Genomic DNA, 16,201 nt, shown 5'->3' on the forward strand with positions numbered 1-16,201 from the left:
TGCGCTTTGTTTCAGAGGAAATAAATACATGAGCCAGGTGGGTGTTTTGAACTCTCTGCTCTCTTTGATCAGCTGTTCAGACACAAACATCAGAGGTCCCTGGCTGCTCCAGCTGAGGTTGCCCAGGACCTGTTAGGTCTGAGCCCGTGGTGGATGTTTCCATTCACTGGATCTTGGCATGAAATACTCCCACAAATCTGCCATGGGGCTATTGCATGTCTGAGGTCCAGTAAGTAAAAAATTCACATTATTCACAGTTTTTAATCACTTGAATTTGAATAGTACTACTAGGAGAACGAGAATGGAAAGGGTAGTTGTGGGGGGCTCATTTTCTGAGAAAGGTTGTTCAGCAAGGAACAGGGACAGAACAGAGGCTCCTAACACCTGCTGTCCCTGCTCATTAGTTCTCCATCTCCTGAGCACACTATAAGGCACCCGATTGTGCAGTCAAATATTATCAGAAGCTATTCTAGAGGTTGCCCCACTTAAAATCTCTTCCTAAGTATTTTTAAGAAATAAGAAGCATGGGTCTGAGAAAAAAAAAATAAGACATCACAGAGACACCTTTTGGAACTGCATGGACTAGCAGTTAATGAGCAGCTGTTCTGCACAGAAATTTGCAGTTTTCTGGGATGGCAACAAAATGATCTGAAAACTAATGTGCCATTTAGCAACCACATGTAGTTCTCATGCATGGGAACGATGGCCTAGAATTTAGCTATCAAAACCAGCATCTCTGTATGGAGGCAAATGGGGACAAGTAAGTAAAGGATTCATTATTTTATTGAAGTAGTCGGCAGTGAAACAATCAAATGTGTAGTGAAAGAAATCAGATTCTGTTTGAAATTTTTCCCTTTTTTTTGCTGTGGAATATTTCCTTGGAGGTAAATAGTGTATAAATGTAGGGAGAGACAATATGTCTTGAGAAGGAGAGCCAGAAGAATATTTACTAAGGCTTTCTCTAAAGCAAACCCCTATCAAGATTTAGAATATGTTATAAAACACGGTTCAGTTATAAGGAATTAAAATGGCCACTCAGCAATAATTTAAACAATGCCTGAAGGAATCAAATATTTTCAGTTACAATTTTAACTCTTGGAGGATGCCAAGGAGCACTGTTTAAGGCAGAAAAATCACACTGTATAAATATTCAATTAAAAGAAGGCATGACTGCTGTTGACTAAATGTCTGCTGCCCCTAAAGTAGGGCACTTCCTTAGGAATAGCTGTGTGTGTGATAAGGGAGGCAGGAGAACACCACAGGGAGTTGCCCAGGATGTAGGTCAAACTACACATTCACAGAATGAGAGGATGAAGCCAGGCAAATGGGGCTAGGCTTAAATGACTGCATTAGATACATACATCTCCAGTGGATGGGATATCTATGGTTTTTAATTCCGAAATTTTTGGGCAACAACTTAAATACAACAAAATTCATCTTGTGGGTTTACCGTAGTGCAAGTCTGTCCGTAGTGCAATTTACCTAGATGATTTTAATTCCCTTTTTTTGTCTATGTGTTCTATTACATAGGCTTCATGCTATTTTTCTTCTTCTGTATGCCAGCAGAATAAGAGGGCTAAACCACTAAGGATAAAAATAAACTTTAAATTCCTCCTTAGTCCTCAAAATATCTTCTCTGCTAAACTATCTGCCCCTCTGTAGTTCTCATAATGAGAACAGCCTCCCGTGGCTACTGTTATCGATCTTTGGTCACGGTAACCAGCATGAAACCCTTAAAATCTAGAGAATGAAAATGGCTCCTTTTGCAAAAATCAGCCTCTCCTAATAAACCTTCAAGTTAATTTTTTCTCTTGTTCAGGTCTTCCTCCTTGAGCTTCATGTAATAAACCTAATAAGATAAAAACCTCATTTTGAGGAAAGATTTCAGGCACTGTTTAGTTTTAATGAATGCTCCGTTATTTTTCCCTTATTTATTTGCTCAGCTCTTGCTGTCATGCAGCAATACAGGATTCATCTCAACTTCAATTCCCAGTGGCACCACTGGAAGGAAAAAAAACTGTCCTGAGATGATAGCGAGTGGCTGTGAAAGCCAAGGGACGGGATGGGACGGGACGTAACGTCTTGCAGACAGGCAGAGCGTGTCCTACATCCAGATTAGCAAATGGGCACTGGAGTCATGGGCCCCTAATCCTGGTCTGCAGGCTGAGGGGGGTCTCATCCAGGTATTTAAATCCAAAAAGGGTTTAGTCATTAGGGTGGAGACTGCTTTATCAGTCAAGCTCTGCTCCAGATAGGATAATAGGAAGCAAATGTCTTTGATGTCTCCGGAGGCCCTGCGTGTGACGCAGGCCGTGGCGCAGAGGAAGGCCCCGCCACCGCTGCACTCCGAACCACCGAGACCGGCGGCCGACAGAAACAGAAAGGCTGTTTCCTTCCCCACCTTTTTCAAAGGATGTTGTCCCTGTTGTTTGGATTTGAAGGCTGGACCCCGTTGACTTCATTTTTTTTTTATTGAATTCTCCCGCTTTGCAGAGAATGTAAATTATGTCAAAACTGAATGGGGCTGCCTGACCCAAGAAGCCGTGGGGAGCCAGGGGTTGATCTAAGTCTCAAGCCTGTTTTGGGAGTCATTATGGCACTGAAAGCACTTTCTGTTGAAATTAAATGATGTTGCTGATTAATTCCCTGCATCCCAGTGTTATCTGATGGCAATACACGAGCCCATCAGGGTGTAAATAGAAAGGTTTGGTAGTTGTGCACGATGGAAACCTCCTTGCTTTTACACAGCTGTTCTGAGAGGTTTCTATTCAGTGAAACAAAATGGTTTATAGACTTCCCAGAGGGATGCCACCCCATGGCTGTATGAAAATCATGGTCTTTTTATACGAAACAAACAAACAAAAAAGAAATAGTGCCTGTCAATCCGTTGTCACAGTTGACGCTTCCATTGCAGCCCATGCCGACGTCGCCGCTCGCTGAGCCGGGCCTGTCACTGCACCACACGATCCACGCGATTTGTCCATGCGGAACTGTCCACTGAGCTGGGAAAACCCAAAAGCAGAACCAAACCAAACCCACTGAACCCCAGACATTTCCCAGGTGAGCTGAAATGGCTCTCCACAGGGTTAGACAAGCGCAGCGGGAGCCGATGCTGCGGAACAGCCCCAGGATCAGTGTCGCCCTGCTGCCTGTCGGAGCAGGGAGTCTCTCCAAACTAAGCTCCACACATTAATAAGGAAGCAAGCACAAGGTGTTCTTTGGCAGACTGAATTAATCTGAATTAGCTCAGGTTATGATGGCAATAAGAATACCTGACTGATAGTTGTAATAGTGAATGTGGTGGCGGGTTCTTATGGCAAAATAATCAGCTGCATTAGGGAACATCTGAAACAAAGCAAAAATAAGAAGCAGAGAATATTCCAAGCTCCAGCAAGTCTTACCCTTCTGTCGCAGAGCTCAAACAGCCACAAAAAAAGAACCATTGCAATTGAGTATTTGCATAGCAGTCAGGTAAAAGGTACATGCTGCCCTCCTAAGAATGGGTACACTCATTTGTGAAGCAGACACCCTCCCTTAATGGTACAAATACCTGTTTTTTGCTGTGAGTTTCAAAATATTTTTTTAAAACTGATCCAATACTTGGGTTCAGACACCGCTCTTTCTTTTGTATACATGTGTGTATTTGAATGCCAAAGTTTGGAAAATCTTTTAGGAAGAAAGTAATCAAGAACACCTTTTCGGTAGCACTGGTACACAAAGAAATTAAAAAGTATAGGCTAGGATTTATCCAAAAATATTTTTTTCTTTATGGAATCTTCAAATGCAAATGTACACTCTTCAAAAAATATCATGCTTTGGAGACAGATTTATTAAAAACAAAAATAAGAGCAGGAAAAATCAAGAATTCAGCAGACAGGCTGTTAGTCATGCCAAGGATATAACTTTAACTATTTTTTAACAATTTTGTTTTAATTTCAGTCCACAGAACCATTTGCAAGGGGAACACTCTTTTGATTATTTACAATCAAATATATTTTCAAGCCAGGGAAAAGACTACCTTCTTTCAAGGGAAATTCTTGCCGATGGCAAGAGAATTTTGTTTAGCCAGGATTTGCTTAAAATCTCTCAATTCCTATATTTTAAGCCCATTTAGTTATTAGTGAGACCTTCCAGGCGTTATTTATGTTCCCCTTATTCAGCAAAGCACTTTGGCTAAAGTTTGACTTTCAAACAGATGCTCAAGGCCTCTCGATTTAAATAGCATTAATGGGAAGTGAATTTGGCCATCTATATATGTATTTGACGTTAAAATCGGATTCTGGTAGGCTTTGCTCCAGGTAGCTGGAATATATAGGCATTGGATTTGAGTATCTTGAAAGGAGAGGGCTGCAGGTCTGCTGGAATCAGCTGAGCCCTTGCTGAGGGTTTTAAGCAAGTTCTCCTTGCTTAACTGATAGAGCTATCTCCAGGAGCAGCCAGAAGCCAGACATAATTTTCAAGACTTAATGTGGTTTTTTTTGTCTTATCACGATAATCAGGAGCTGGCTACAGGCCACAGACAAAGAAAGTTTTGCAAGTGGAGAGATGACCCTGTTTACTTTCTCAATGGGACTACAAATAGTTGGCATGTACTTGCTGTTTACTTGTAGTCAAAATGCTAGTTCCCTTATGTTCTTAAGCACTCGCAAAGCTGCTTTTGCTGATCCTTTGCAGGGAAGCTTGGAAAACATTCAGCACAGGTTTCCTTTTAACTTACCTTTTTATTTTGTTTGTAGTTGCTTACCAAAAACTATGCATGGGAGGGAACTCAACTACGAAATCCATTTTTGTGAGAGATTAGGAAAAACAGCACGAAGCCAGAAATCAAAAATTGTTTCTGGAGTTTAGAAACAAACAAGAGGTTTTCTGCATAGCAGGATTACATCCAAAATATGTAAAACTCAGTTGCCAAACGGCCCCTCACAGGAGAAATCAAGCAAAACCAGATTGAAATGCAGTAAAGCTAATTGAAAATTAAAAGGAAACATAGCCAAAATTAGCCAAAGCAGCAATCCAGTAACAACAAAAATACATTTTTATGTTTTTTACCTCATGAAAAGTAAAGAAGAGTGACTATTACTACTGAATTCATGTAAAGGTGTTTAAGCAGTACATGAACAATTGTGTAAAAACCTAAATTCAGACAACATATTTGATTCTGCCTGAAAGCCATAATCTTGAATTTGCTTTTAAGACCTTAAGACTGCAGCAAAAATAACAAAGATGTTGTCTGCCCCACTGCTTATGAGTGAATATCGAAAATGCCGCGTTCTTGATGATAATCTTCCCAGTGTTTCTCTTCTCCTTCCTGTTATCTTGAAAGCAAATGGCACTGAAAGCAAACACAGCCTGTAGCCAAGGCTGTCTTTATCAGAAGATCTTACGTTGCAGTGCAGTGGGCTTTGCCAGAGCATGGCTTGGGGAATGTGCTGCTGGCCTGTAGGTCAGCACAGCAGCCGAGTTCTTAGGCTAAAATCTCTTTACACAACTTGTCCCCATAAGCTGTGACAGCAAAATATTGCTGGAGCCGAGACCCGGAGCCCAATGGGTCCATGAGGATCATGTGGCATTCAAATAACAAAGCTCTGAGCTGCGTCCTGCTTTTGCTGCAGCTGATTAACAAATCATCTAATCCTTCCATCGCTGACTTATCTGGGCTGCTTAGGAAATGCATTTAGTGCAGGGTTTGTGTAGGACTCAGCACACTTGTGCCTCTAGGGAGTGTTGCTGGAATATGTGTAGGTGCCTCCTCCTCGCTTGTGCAGGATCTGTGCTTCATATTCCAATGCACTTAACTCGCTCCATTCCCCTCGTATAAAGAAGTATTGTTATCCTAATTCTGTACATGGAGGAGTGAAATACAGCAGACAGGAAGGCTGTGGCAGAGTCAGAAACTAAATTTGGGTCACCCAAAGCCTAAACTTCCACTGTTAAGCAAAATTTCCTCTCAATTAATCAACTAACAGCGAGAAGGATAAATCTTAAGGGCAGTGAGCCTTTAACTATTTGCATTAAAGATTTACATGGATTTTAAAGAGAAAAATTGTACTGCTGTTTTTTTAATGATGCAATGCAAAATGCATCACCCTTGTGATGAGAAAATTAAGCGAAACCCTTCTTGACTTTTCCATGTTGTTTTACAGACACCACAGATGGCCTAATTGGATTTTAATAAAATAAATAATATATATATATAAATGATGCCCCACAGAGCAAGCGTGTCGATCCAGCCAAGCTGTCCTCACAGTGACAACTGTCTGTCATTTTTAGGACTCCGAATGTACAGTTAAAAGTTTTGATCCTTGTCTAAAAGTCTGGCATTTCTGCAGTTACACTTCCGATAGAAACGACTGCAGCTGAACATTACAACAAGTGTGCAGATTAAAAACAAGCATCCCGAGGGCTGCTGGCAGGCTCTCAAACCCCTAGGCTCTTTGAAGAAGATTTCAGTCCCGTTTCCTATAAGGTCTGACGAGCGGCTCCTGGTTAATCTCTGTCTGCCTCCCTGGTTACAGTCAAAGGGAGCGAAACAGAGGTGGGCAGGGAGGGAGGCTCCAACAACTATTCATGTTATCAGGATCCATCAGCAGGTGACCGGTCCTCATATCCAGGAACAATAAATACAGCCCGTGGCTAATGGAACAACCATGGCTTTCTTCCAGGGTTTCAAAGGGAATTAGCTGAAAACCAGACTTGGAGACCAAAGTTTCTCTAGACTTCAGGTCTTACACTTTGACTGGGCATCTACAAGTCTTTTCATAGGTTGCTCAACAATATTTTCTTTTATGCTAGACAGTCTTTATTCAGGCAACCTGCGCATAGAAATCACTGCTGTTAGACTTACGGCTATTCAACTACTAAATGGTTGGAATTGAAATATTTAGCTGAAGGCATAACAGCAAATCATAGATTAATGTGTTCCTAAAAGCAAGCTGGGTATATAACTGCATGATATTACTAAATGCTTGCAAAAAAAACTAATGAAAAAGAAGCCATGGTATAGCTACACTGGGTGCCGGAGCTCATGGTTTTGCCAAGGAGGCAACTCACCTGAATATGGTAACTCACCTATTTATCATTCACCTGAATCACTGTCCCAGCAATGGCAATTTAATGTGCCTTTTTAATAACAACTCTACAAGACTCTCGCTAAAAATGATAAATGGTAATGGCTTGCTGTCACACTGAGTGTCAGGGTGGCATCTTCTCATGAAGAATATCAAAATAACTAGGTCAACAGAGAAGCATAGCCAGAGTCTTTCCCATGCTTAAAAATGTCTTTTGAATGTAGAGGAAAGAAGTGTCAGATTGATAAATTCCTTAGTAAATGATGATGCTGAAACTAGTACAGTCTAAGCAATCTAACCCAGCTAACACCTTGAATCCCAAAAGACTGGATTGATTCTGTCAAGAAAGACCAAAACCAGAAGTTCCCCTAAATCATTCTCTCTTCTGACAGAAGACAGCTAACAAAAGTGAAGTGACTGACTGGAATTATGGATAATGCTACAACATTGGCTCCAGACTAAAAACAAATTCAATGATAGATAGCAAGCAGAGACATTAGTTTGGGGTTGTTTTTGCTTGTTCTCAGAGCCAGCGATCGTTTTTCAAGCATGTCAAGGACCTTTAGAATCACCATACTCCATAACTTATGACGAATACATAAAGTCATGTTAACTCTAGTCAAAACAACAAAGAAACAGTAAAATGAGGAGGAACAGGAGCAGAAGAAAAGTGCAGCTCTGTGTGATTCGAAATTGAGGAGTTTCTGCCCTTGAAGCCCAATGGTTCTTGGCTCCAGAGCAGTGAAGCCAGCAGCCTCCAAACACACCAGTGCCCTCACACAAAGAAACATTATTTATTTTCTATAGAATTATTAAATTATGGTCCACTGGAAGTCAACTGGCCAAAAGCAAGGCACTTAAAGATAGTCAGCTTCCCTTGAGACATATCCACTGCCAAAAGAAGCTGCAAGGCACAGCCGTGTGTGTGGTGATTCATAAATGATTTACCCTCGAGAAACCCAGCAAGAAGCCGTGACTCAGAGATTCACCTTTATTTCTAAGAAAATCCCTGAGAGGATGAGGTTGGTTAGGGAGAGCATTAGCTCTTGGGAGGGCGTTTTAGTCTCTCTGCTTCTCGTTATGTCTGTAAATGGCTCCAGGGGGGCTCCTGACAACAGATCTCTCATTCTGCGACCAGGGGCTGATGTAGGGGCCATTGCCAGGCTGGGGACAGGCCCGCGACGCAGGTGGGCCAGGTAATTGAGACCAAAGACCTCGTTATTAGTGTGTCCTACAGAGCTCAGAAACACGTACGCGGTGCCATGCCACATGTGCAATGGAAAGGGGTCCTTCCCCAGAGATCTATCCATCTAAGTTTAGATAATGATCAAGGGAGAAAAGGATATGAAAGGAGGCTAGTGGGGCTGGAGAGGGATAAGATCAGGTCAGGGACGTCAAGGTGTCTATAGGGTCATTGAGTCTGTGTGTGCTGTGCACTAGGTGAGTTCTCTCCCCTGTTACATTACCTGTCAAGAGCCCCAATAGCTCGTAGAGGGGAGAGCCGAGGCATCAACTATCCCTTGGGCCTCCGTGCTGGGAGAATTCCTGCTTCCACTGCCAATTAAAGACAGGAGAAAAATTCCTATTGACTTCAGGGGTAGTGATGTGCGTGCATAGGAGGTGGGCTTGCGGCTAGCTCGTTGTGTGCTTGAGAGCCGCATCATATGAAAGACCAGGTTAAGGAGGCTCTGCAGCTGTTTTGGAGCATCAGCCTGGCTTCCTTGCTTGCCTTTGGACAGGTTTATGCCCTATTTTTGTTGCAAAATGATGCTAGGAAGAGCTAGGAAGCTCTGGCTCCCAGTGCTATCCATATGGATGGAGCAAGAGCAGGACTGGGTCTTAGCTGGGTCTTACCCCTTTCACTGGATCTTAACAAGACAGTCTATATTTTTATGGAATATTTGAAGGATCCTGGCAAAAGACCCCTTCCATGAGTTGGTTATCTGAGCCAGAGCAGCCTGGCTGGGTCCTGGGTTCCTCTGCTTTGACATGAGGTAACAGATACCAGGAAAGAATATTCATTGGAAGAAACAGAGCCAGAAACTAAACATGGAAAGAAAAAAAGGAGCATTTCTCTATTTAAATGTGTCTTTAGTTCCTAGAACCCTATGTGCTGTCATTTTTTAAACACATTTAAACAGAAACTGTATTTTTCCAGTAGTTTAAGATAAAGAAAACAGGCAAGGAGAATTTAATGGGAGGGTGTCATTGTTTTCCTTGAATTCACTGATGCTAGGATTAAGAATCTAAAATTTAGATGCAGGCATATAGGTGACATGCACCGCATTGTCTAAGCGGTCCGTATCTAGTTATGAGCATAAAAATATACAGTTCCTGAAAAATGTATTTTAATGAAGCATCAGTATCTAGTAGCTGCTATAAACTATTACAAATACTCCTATTTTAGTCTAGCAATCAAGCCATATATTTGACAGTACAGTAATTTAATATTAGTCAAACCACTTTTATATTGTTGAGATACAAAAATATGTGCTAATAAATAATATAATAAGAAATGAAAATAGAAACCCTCACATCTAGTTGCAAAAACTGCTTTCATCAAATCTGGCTTTAAAATCTGTTCATTTATCTGTTTCATGATGAACCCTTTCTATTCATAATAGGCAAGTTAGGTATTACTCAGATTCTCTCTCACCTGAACTGATTCCTTACCCTCACCTGTGCAGATACCAGCTGTTTTTAGTACTACACTAAGAATAATAACACCAGACTGTGTCAGTAATTCTGGTTTTGTTTTGCTTTAATTTATTATTTGAGAAATTAATACTGGCTTGTGTGCTACATGTTAAAATGTACATACCTGGTATTTGCTTTCCAAAATTTTAATGTAATTATAATTTCATAAAAAACTATGGGAAATACTGATTTATTGAGCATTTGTAATGGGATCCATTTTCATCTGAAATAATAACAATACTTCACATGTTTAACCAGCTTTTCATTTCAAGTGAGTATTGACAGTTACAGCAAACCTACAATATTTTTCTGTTAGAAGAGATTTGATCCACCAATGACCTTGAACAAATGAAAGGTGAAATTTCTGTAGCCAGCTGATTTTCAGATATCCTAGTGAGTAAAACAGTTCTTTATTTTAGGGTGCCCCTTGAAATTAAGAGAAGCTGGAACTTTTAGCCTGCCATGGCAGATATCTTAAATTTACAGACAAAATGGTGTCTTAATAACATAAGACTTTTCTTTTTTTTTTCTTTTTTTTTCTTTTTTTTTCTTCTTTTTTTCTTTTTATAGAATTAGACCAAACAAGGAAAGTGTTTCTCCTAAAATGTAAAACAGTGGAAGAGACACAAGCAATTAGCACAAGCAAAACATTTTCACCTGATAAGTCGATCTGGGCTGTTTTTTCTGCCCAGTCAGCAGTATCTGAAAACAAAGCAGCCCCAGGAGACAGCTTGTCTGCCTGGCCCCTTTTCCAGGGGATCTCTTAATTTGATTTAGGGGGTGCCCAGCAAGCCCTCCAGGTGTCACAGGTAACCTGCCCCGCGGACGCAGCAAGCGGCAGGCACGGGAAACCTCCGTGAAAGCTGCGGCTTTAGGGGACACCCTCCCTTAAAGCGCTGCTGTCCCCACCTCCCTGGTTATCACAGCAATCGCTGGGCAGGCAATAAGGCCAGGTCTTGTCTCAAGTGATTTGGTGAGCAGCTGATAACCAATGCTGCACTAAGCTCTTGGGGAATATATAAGCCCCAGGGCTTTTGTGTGTCTGGATGCTTTGGGGGTTTTGGCAGCTCCTATCCTGCAGCCTTGGAGCCACCAGAGGATGTTTTGGGTAGCAAAGATGCTTGCTCTGGCTTTGAGTAGTTTCCTAGGAAGGGCAAGGGGCTTTGACATTGGATTATCCACCAAATGTGTGGCCATACCTCAGGAGATGGCTATGTGCCAAAAGGTTGGCTATTCCGAAATGAGGCTTCCCAACCTGCTGGGCCACACGAGCCTGGAGGAGGTGGTGCTGAGGGCTACGGCCTGGCAGCGCCTGGCGCGCACTGACTGCCACCCTCTCGTGAGGACCTTCCTCTGCTCCCTCTTTGCTCCTGTCTGTCTGGACACGTAAGTACCATGGCCCAGCACAGAGGCCCAGCCTCTGAAGGCTGCAGTTGATCCAGAGGAGGGAGCAAATCAGGTGTGTGTTCACCTTAAGCTGAAGGGGACCTCCTCTCCAGTTATTTATCTGAAATAATTTTGTTAACTTTCTTTCCTGCTCATTGGAGGAAAATGTACGGCAAACATGTCCTAAAAAGAATGCTGTTGCCACAGAATATTGTATTTTATTTTGTTGCAGTCAGAAAGTTATTCTTGCTTTTACTTTAGGGTTGAACTGGAGTGGCACTGAATTTAAATACCTATTGTGAATAAAGTTATACTGAATCTTTCCTTAGATAAAACAAAAAAAAAGTTTTTTGAAACTGTGACTTACTCCTTTAAGCACAGTCCAGTCTGTACACAGATGACTTGCGACTTGTGTAAAAACCCCCCAGCTGCTGCTGCAGAGCTGTGTTATTACTGGAGAAGCCTGGGTATGAGGGGAGGAAGGGTTTCAGTGGGCGATGGAGCTGTGGGTGCTGACGGCGTGGCTCCCCTCGGCGCAGGTTCATCCAGCCCTGCAGGAGCGTGTGCGCCGCGGTGCGGGAGCGCTGCGCCCCGCTGCTCGCCTGCCACGGGCGCCGCTGGCCCCGCGCCCTCGACTGCGAGCGCTTCCCCGCCGGCGAGGACAGGTGCCTGGCATCGCTCGCCAAGGAGCACGGGCACCCGCACAAAGGTGGGCGAAGGGGCACGGGCACCCGCACAAAGGTGGGCGGCCGGCGGATAAAGGAGCATGCGGTTCACACGGGATCATGCACGTGGCAGGGCCCATTCCCAGGATGAGTGGTTTCAGACACCGAGCTAGGTAGCGGGTCCCCCACAGCACACACAATTGATTTTGCGCTCTATTTATAATGTTTTCCATGGCACTGTGGGATACGATAAACTTGTATATGCGTGAATAGATCTTAGATCGGCTCTGAAAAGCTGAGGGGAATTATTCTCAGGCTTCCCTCGGGAAAACCAGATATATTGTGGGCTTGATGTTCAAATCCTCAGATGTGCTCAGGCTTATTAACCTCTGTGGAAAAGCACAGAAATAGGCTGGCACATCCAAATTCATATATTCAAATCCCAGTCTAGCTGCACCCAGGATCACTAACAGAATTGTTCACCTACCCTGTTCCCCTCCACCACAGCTGTATGAAAAATAACACAGTGCTGATCACTGACTTTGAACCAGCACTGAACAGGCATGGAAAACTACATTAAGTTCTTCACTAGCCCTGCTTGCAGGGAAGCTGCAAACATTGACATTTTCATAGCTGCATATTTTCTTTGTCTTGCCTATGGATAAGCAGTAGGCTCCCAACTTTCACAGCCGTAAATGAATTCAAAAAAGCTTCTGAAAGGTAGTGATGAGACTTTGATATTTCCCCCCAGTGCTGCCAAAACCTGCATGCCAGAGCTGCCCGGCAGTGGAGGAATTCTTTATGCACAAAAGAGCACTTGAAGTTTTCTGTGACAATAACTTTGGTAAGTTCTTGCTAATACAACTGCTATTGGAGAAAAAAATAGCTCTCCTAAAACGCTTTAAAACCAGGATGAAAATAAGTGGTAGTTTCTTCCGGGATTTCAAAGTCTAAAACCTGAGAGTTTGGTTGCTGACTTAACCTGAGGTTTCTTTTTAGATTATTTTCTTCATAAACAAAACACAAGGAGGATTTATTTTGCATGAAAGGTTTATAATTTATTTCACAGCCAAGTAGCCTTTTTATTCTTTTCTAATTGGCTACACTGTAAAATGGAAAATACATGTGGCAAAAGCAGATCTGTCTTATTCAAAGATAAATTCAAAGGAAGGCTTTTTTTTTTTTTTTTTAACAGCAGTAAGGGTCCTTGTTACTCATGTGCTCGAGTTTTATTAGTGACAAACAGCTTACTCAAAATTCCACAAATTATAACAGTAAAAGCGATTCTTACCTCACATTGTCTTATTGGAATGACAGGCAGTGGCCTAGAAACTTCCTGCAAAGCCCTTTGAAGTCAATGCAGAGACTTGGAGGGATGGATTAAGTGTTGGTAGAGTTAAGTGGGAGAGGTAGATGCCTGCAATGCAAAGGGACTAGCTAAATAGGTTGATATTAGCAAGAATTACCAGCTGAAGAACTACCAGTTCATAATATCAGCAAAGTAGCCACAGAATTGCTTGGGCTGCCTTGTGATGTTAGAATAATCCTTAAAATATCTAATAAGATTAGAATCCAGTTATTAAGGTTAGATCTAATTGTGCACAAATTCTAACATACACCATGATGACAAAAATATATTAGCCACCTTTATGAAAACATTGTTTTCCTAGTTGCATGATTCAGTTAATAATAACATAGCCTTTATTTTAAATGTTTCAATATACTGCTGCTGGAGAAGGTATCACCCTACTTTTACCATCATAAATTACAATAGTATTTTTAAGAAATTTCCCCTCTTCAACTGGTAGTGTTTCTTACTATATTTGAATAAATAGAATTATTTACTTTTTTTTCTCCTTAGCAGTGAAAGTAAAGCTGTCCAAAAAGAGAACAGTCCTTGGTCACCAAGATTTTAACTTTGATTGTCAAGTGGAATTCATTATCCAGGGCTCCCTTCTGCCTTATGAAATGCAGAATATGATACAACAGTGGCTGCTTATCAATGAAAACTGCACGGAGAGGATGTCGCAGCCCCATCGTCCCATGGTGTATCTCCTTGTGGGGAACATTGAAGATGGTGTCATTTTAGTAAATAACATTTATCGTTGGCATAAGAGGGACTCCCAGCTGACTTTGGCCACTCAGAAGTGGAGATACCACAAATGCTTGTAAATATTTATCTTATTATCTGTAAAAAAGATTATTACACTTCTCATACCTATCTTGTAAATAGAAATGTACTATAAGTGGAATGTAAAGTCTTCTTTTCCTTTTAAAATGTATTATAAGCTGAACTCAACTCCATGTAAACAGACCCGTTTTCTCTGATGTTCTATTTGTGCACATCAAGTTTGAACTCAGATCAATCAGAAAAATGTTTTATATTTCAAAACTGTTTTAACATATGTAAATATGTAAATGTTTAAGATGAATGCCACGTACATTTAATGTAGCTTTCTGAACTGTCCATCCTGCCCTTTCCTTGGAGTCATCTACGTTTTTCCTTAGTGTTTACTGCATCCACTTCATGTTTTCCCATTAGAACACTGTAAAAGAAGGCAGCCCTCTGCCGGCCACTTCTGCAGGAATCAGAATAAACAGGAATAAGTAACTGTAAACACACCCTGCTTGACCCTAACCACAGGAAGATTTGGTTGTTTGGTGTCACTTTGCAGTGACAGTGTTGACACTATCTCAGAGATAATGTGACAGCATAGGCTAAGCGCATTCTTGAATTTTTTTTTCCCCAGGAGTGACCATCCTGACCTTACATGATTCATCTGGACTCTCATCAGGCTCCTCTAATGAATTGTCCATTTTCATTTTCTTAGCTGAAATAGACACATTTAACAAGTCAATTCAGGAATGTTACTAATTGTCTGAGAAAACTGCAAGGGGCTAAGGGAATGAAAACAACTCAGGAAAGGCAAATCATTTCAGTTGGCCACATAACTGGCATCCCCAGTTGCCATGCAATACTCTGAGCTGCTACTGAGCTCAAGAAGATGGACAGAACTTGACCAGATTTTAGTTTATTTCAGTAAAGATGGGTATGAGTAACAAAACCAGGTAACTGGCAACACATAAAATAGAAATTTTTTCAGTGCTGTAGCATCTCTTATGGTTGTATTTTTTGAAATCTATTAAATTTTACAGCCAGCAGATTTCTAAAAGTCCAGGCTGTCAAGATCTGTGTTCCTGACGAGCCCTCGCTCAAGGAAAATGCAGGAAAACATGCAGTGAAAAAAAAAAGAAAAAAAAAAAAGAAAGAGAAGTTGAAACAATCTATATTCATTTTTTTCTTGTACAATGAAGTTGAGAAAGGAGGAGGTTGTTGGAAAGCGCAGTTCATCTGATCCTGCTGAGCCTCTGTGGGCCTTGCTGGTGGAAATTGTGAATGTTTAAAGAGGACCGGGGCACTTTGCAGCTGCTGCGATGTTGGTGCGACGCTCGGGCCCAACGTGACCCGGTTAGGGAGCAGCAGCAACCTGCCCGTGCCGCGCAGGGGTTTGGGTTTCGGAGCGTGTCCTGTTGCTCTGAAAAAACAGCAGAATAATGATTTTGTTATTAATTATTTCCCAACGCTTTAGAAGACACTCTGCAGTTCAGGGGGATGGAGTTACTCTTGAATTTATTACACACTAGAAGCTTAACGAAGTAATTCTAGTTCAGCTGTCATTAAGATATAACTCAAATAGCTGGGCCTGCTTTACAGAGCTGTGTCTAAGTACAGCGGCCTTAGAGCAAAGGCAATTTGCTCTGTGGTGTATTTATATACAGATAAGGCTTTCTCTTATAGGCCAATGAAATGTATGGCAGCATCAGTGCCAGTGAAAATGAAATATGGGAGTTTTGGAGGAATTCTCACAAGTGTTGAGGAAGTGCTCAGAAGGGAAACACTCAGAAGGGAAACATTGGGAACACTCGCTTCCAGCGCGGGCTTTGTAACGCGCCCTCCCACAGGACAGGGGGATCCCTTAGGAAACCTCAAGCGCTATTCTGCGGCTTTAAAACCGCACAAACTCCGCACTTTTCCCGATAACGACAGCGAGCGGCGCGGCCAGCCCCTCGGCACGACCCGCCGCCCAATATGGCTGCCGGCGCCGCCCCGCTCCCTCCGCGCGGGGCCGCCCCCACGCGCGACACCGCCCTGCGCCGCCATGTCCGGGCCGCCCAGCGGCACCGGGACCGGCACCGGGACCGGGACTGGGACTGGGATTGGGACCGCCCTCCCGACCCGGCCCACGGCGCGGGGGCACCGCGCGAGGGCGCCTCGTGGCTATGGCGCGTCCCGGCCCGGCGTGAAGTCAGCGTGGCTACCTCCTCAGCGCCCAACCGAGCGCCATTTGCTTTAAAAGGTGTGTGCTCCCCTCCATAAATGTCTCC

The 16,201-nt window shown here is 42.6% G+C and overlaps 1 protein-coding gene across 1 annotated transcript; it reads left to right on the top strand.

The window, feature by feature from the left end:
* Positions 1-10,851: 10,851 nt before the first annotated feature.
* Positions 10,852-14,642, top strand: LOC112959732 (secreted frizzled-related protein 2-like). The gene is made up of 4 exons (XM_026053817.1): positions 10,852-11,150; positions 11,690-11,859; positions 12,567-12,659; positions 13,677-14,642. Exons 1-4 carry the CDS (start codon positions 10,864-10,866, stop codon positions 13,985-13,987), a joined length of 861 nt encoding a protein of 286 aa, XP_025909602.1. The 5' UTR covers positions 10,852-10,863; the 3' UTR covers positions 13,988-14,642.
* Positions 14,643-16,201: the final 1,559 nt, after the last annotated feature.

The sequence above is a fragment of the Nothoprocta perdicaria genome, unplaced genomic scaffold, assembly GCF_003342845.1.
Source record: "Nothoprocta perdicaria isolate Ctin4 unplaced genomic scaffold, notPer1 scaffold_119, whole genome shotgun sequence".
NCBI lineage: Eukaryota > Metazoa > Chordata > Aves > Tinamiformes > Tinamidae > Nothoprocta > Nothoprocta perdicaria.

What these genes read in the sequence shown, in the direction of transcription:
- LOC112959732 (XM_026053817.1), top strand. Translation starts at nt 10,864, where the DNA reads ATGTTTTGGGTAGCAAAGATGCTTGCTCTGGCTTTGAGTAGTTTCCTA. An exon ending in GCACGGGCACCCGCACAAAG is followed by an intron (nt 11,860 to 12,566) that starts GTGGGCGAAGGG and finishes ATTTCCCCCCAG; the next exon opens with TGCTGCCAAAACCTGCATGC. An exon ending in TTTCTGTGACAATAACTTTG is followed by an intron (nt 12,660 to 13,676) that starts GTAAGTTCTTGC and finishes TTTTCTCCTTAG; the next exon opens with CAGTGAAAGTAAAGCTGTCC.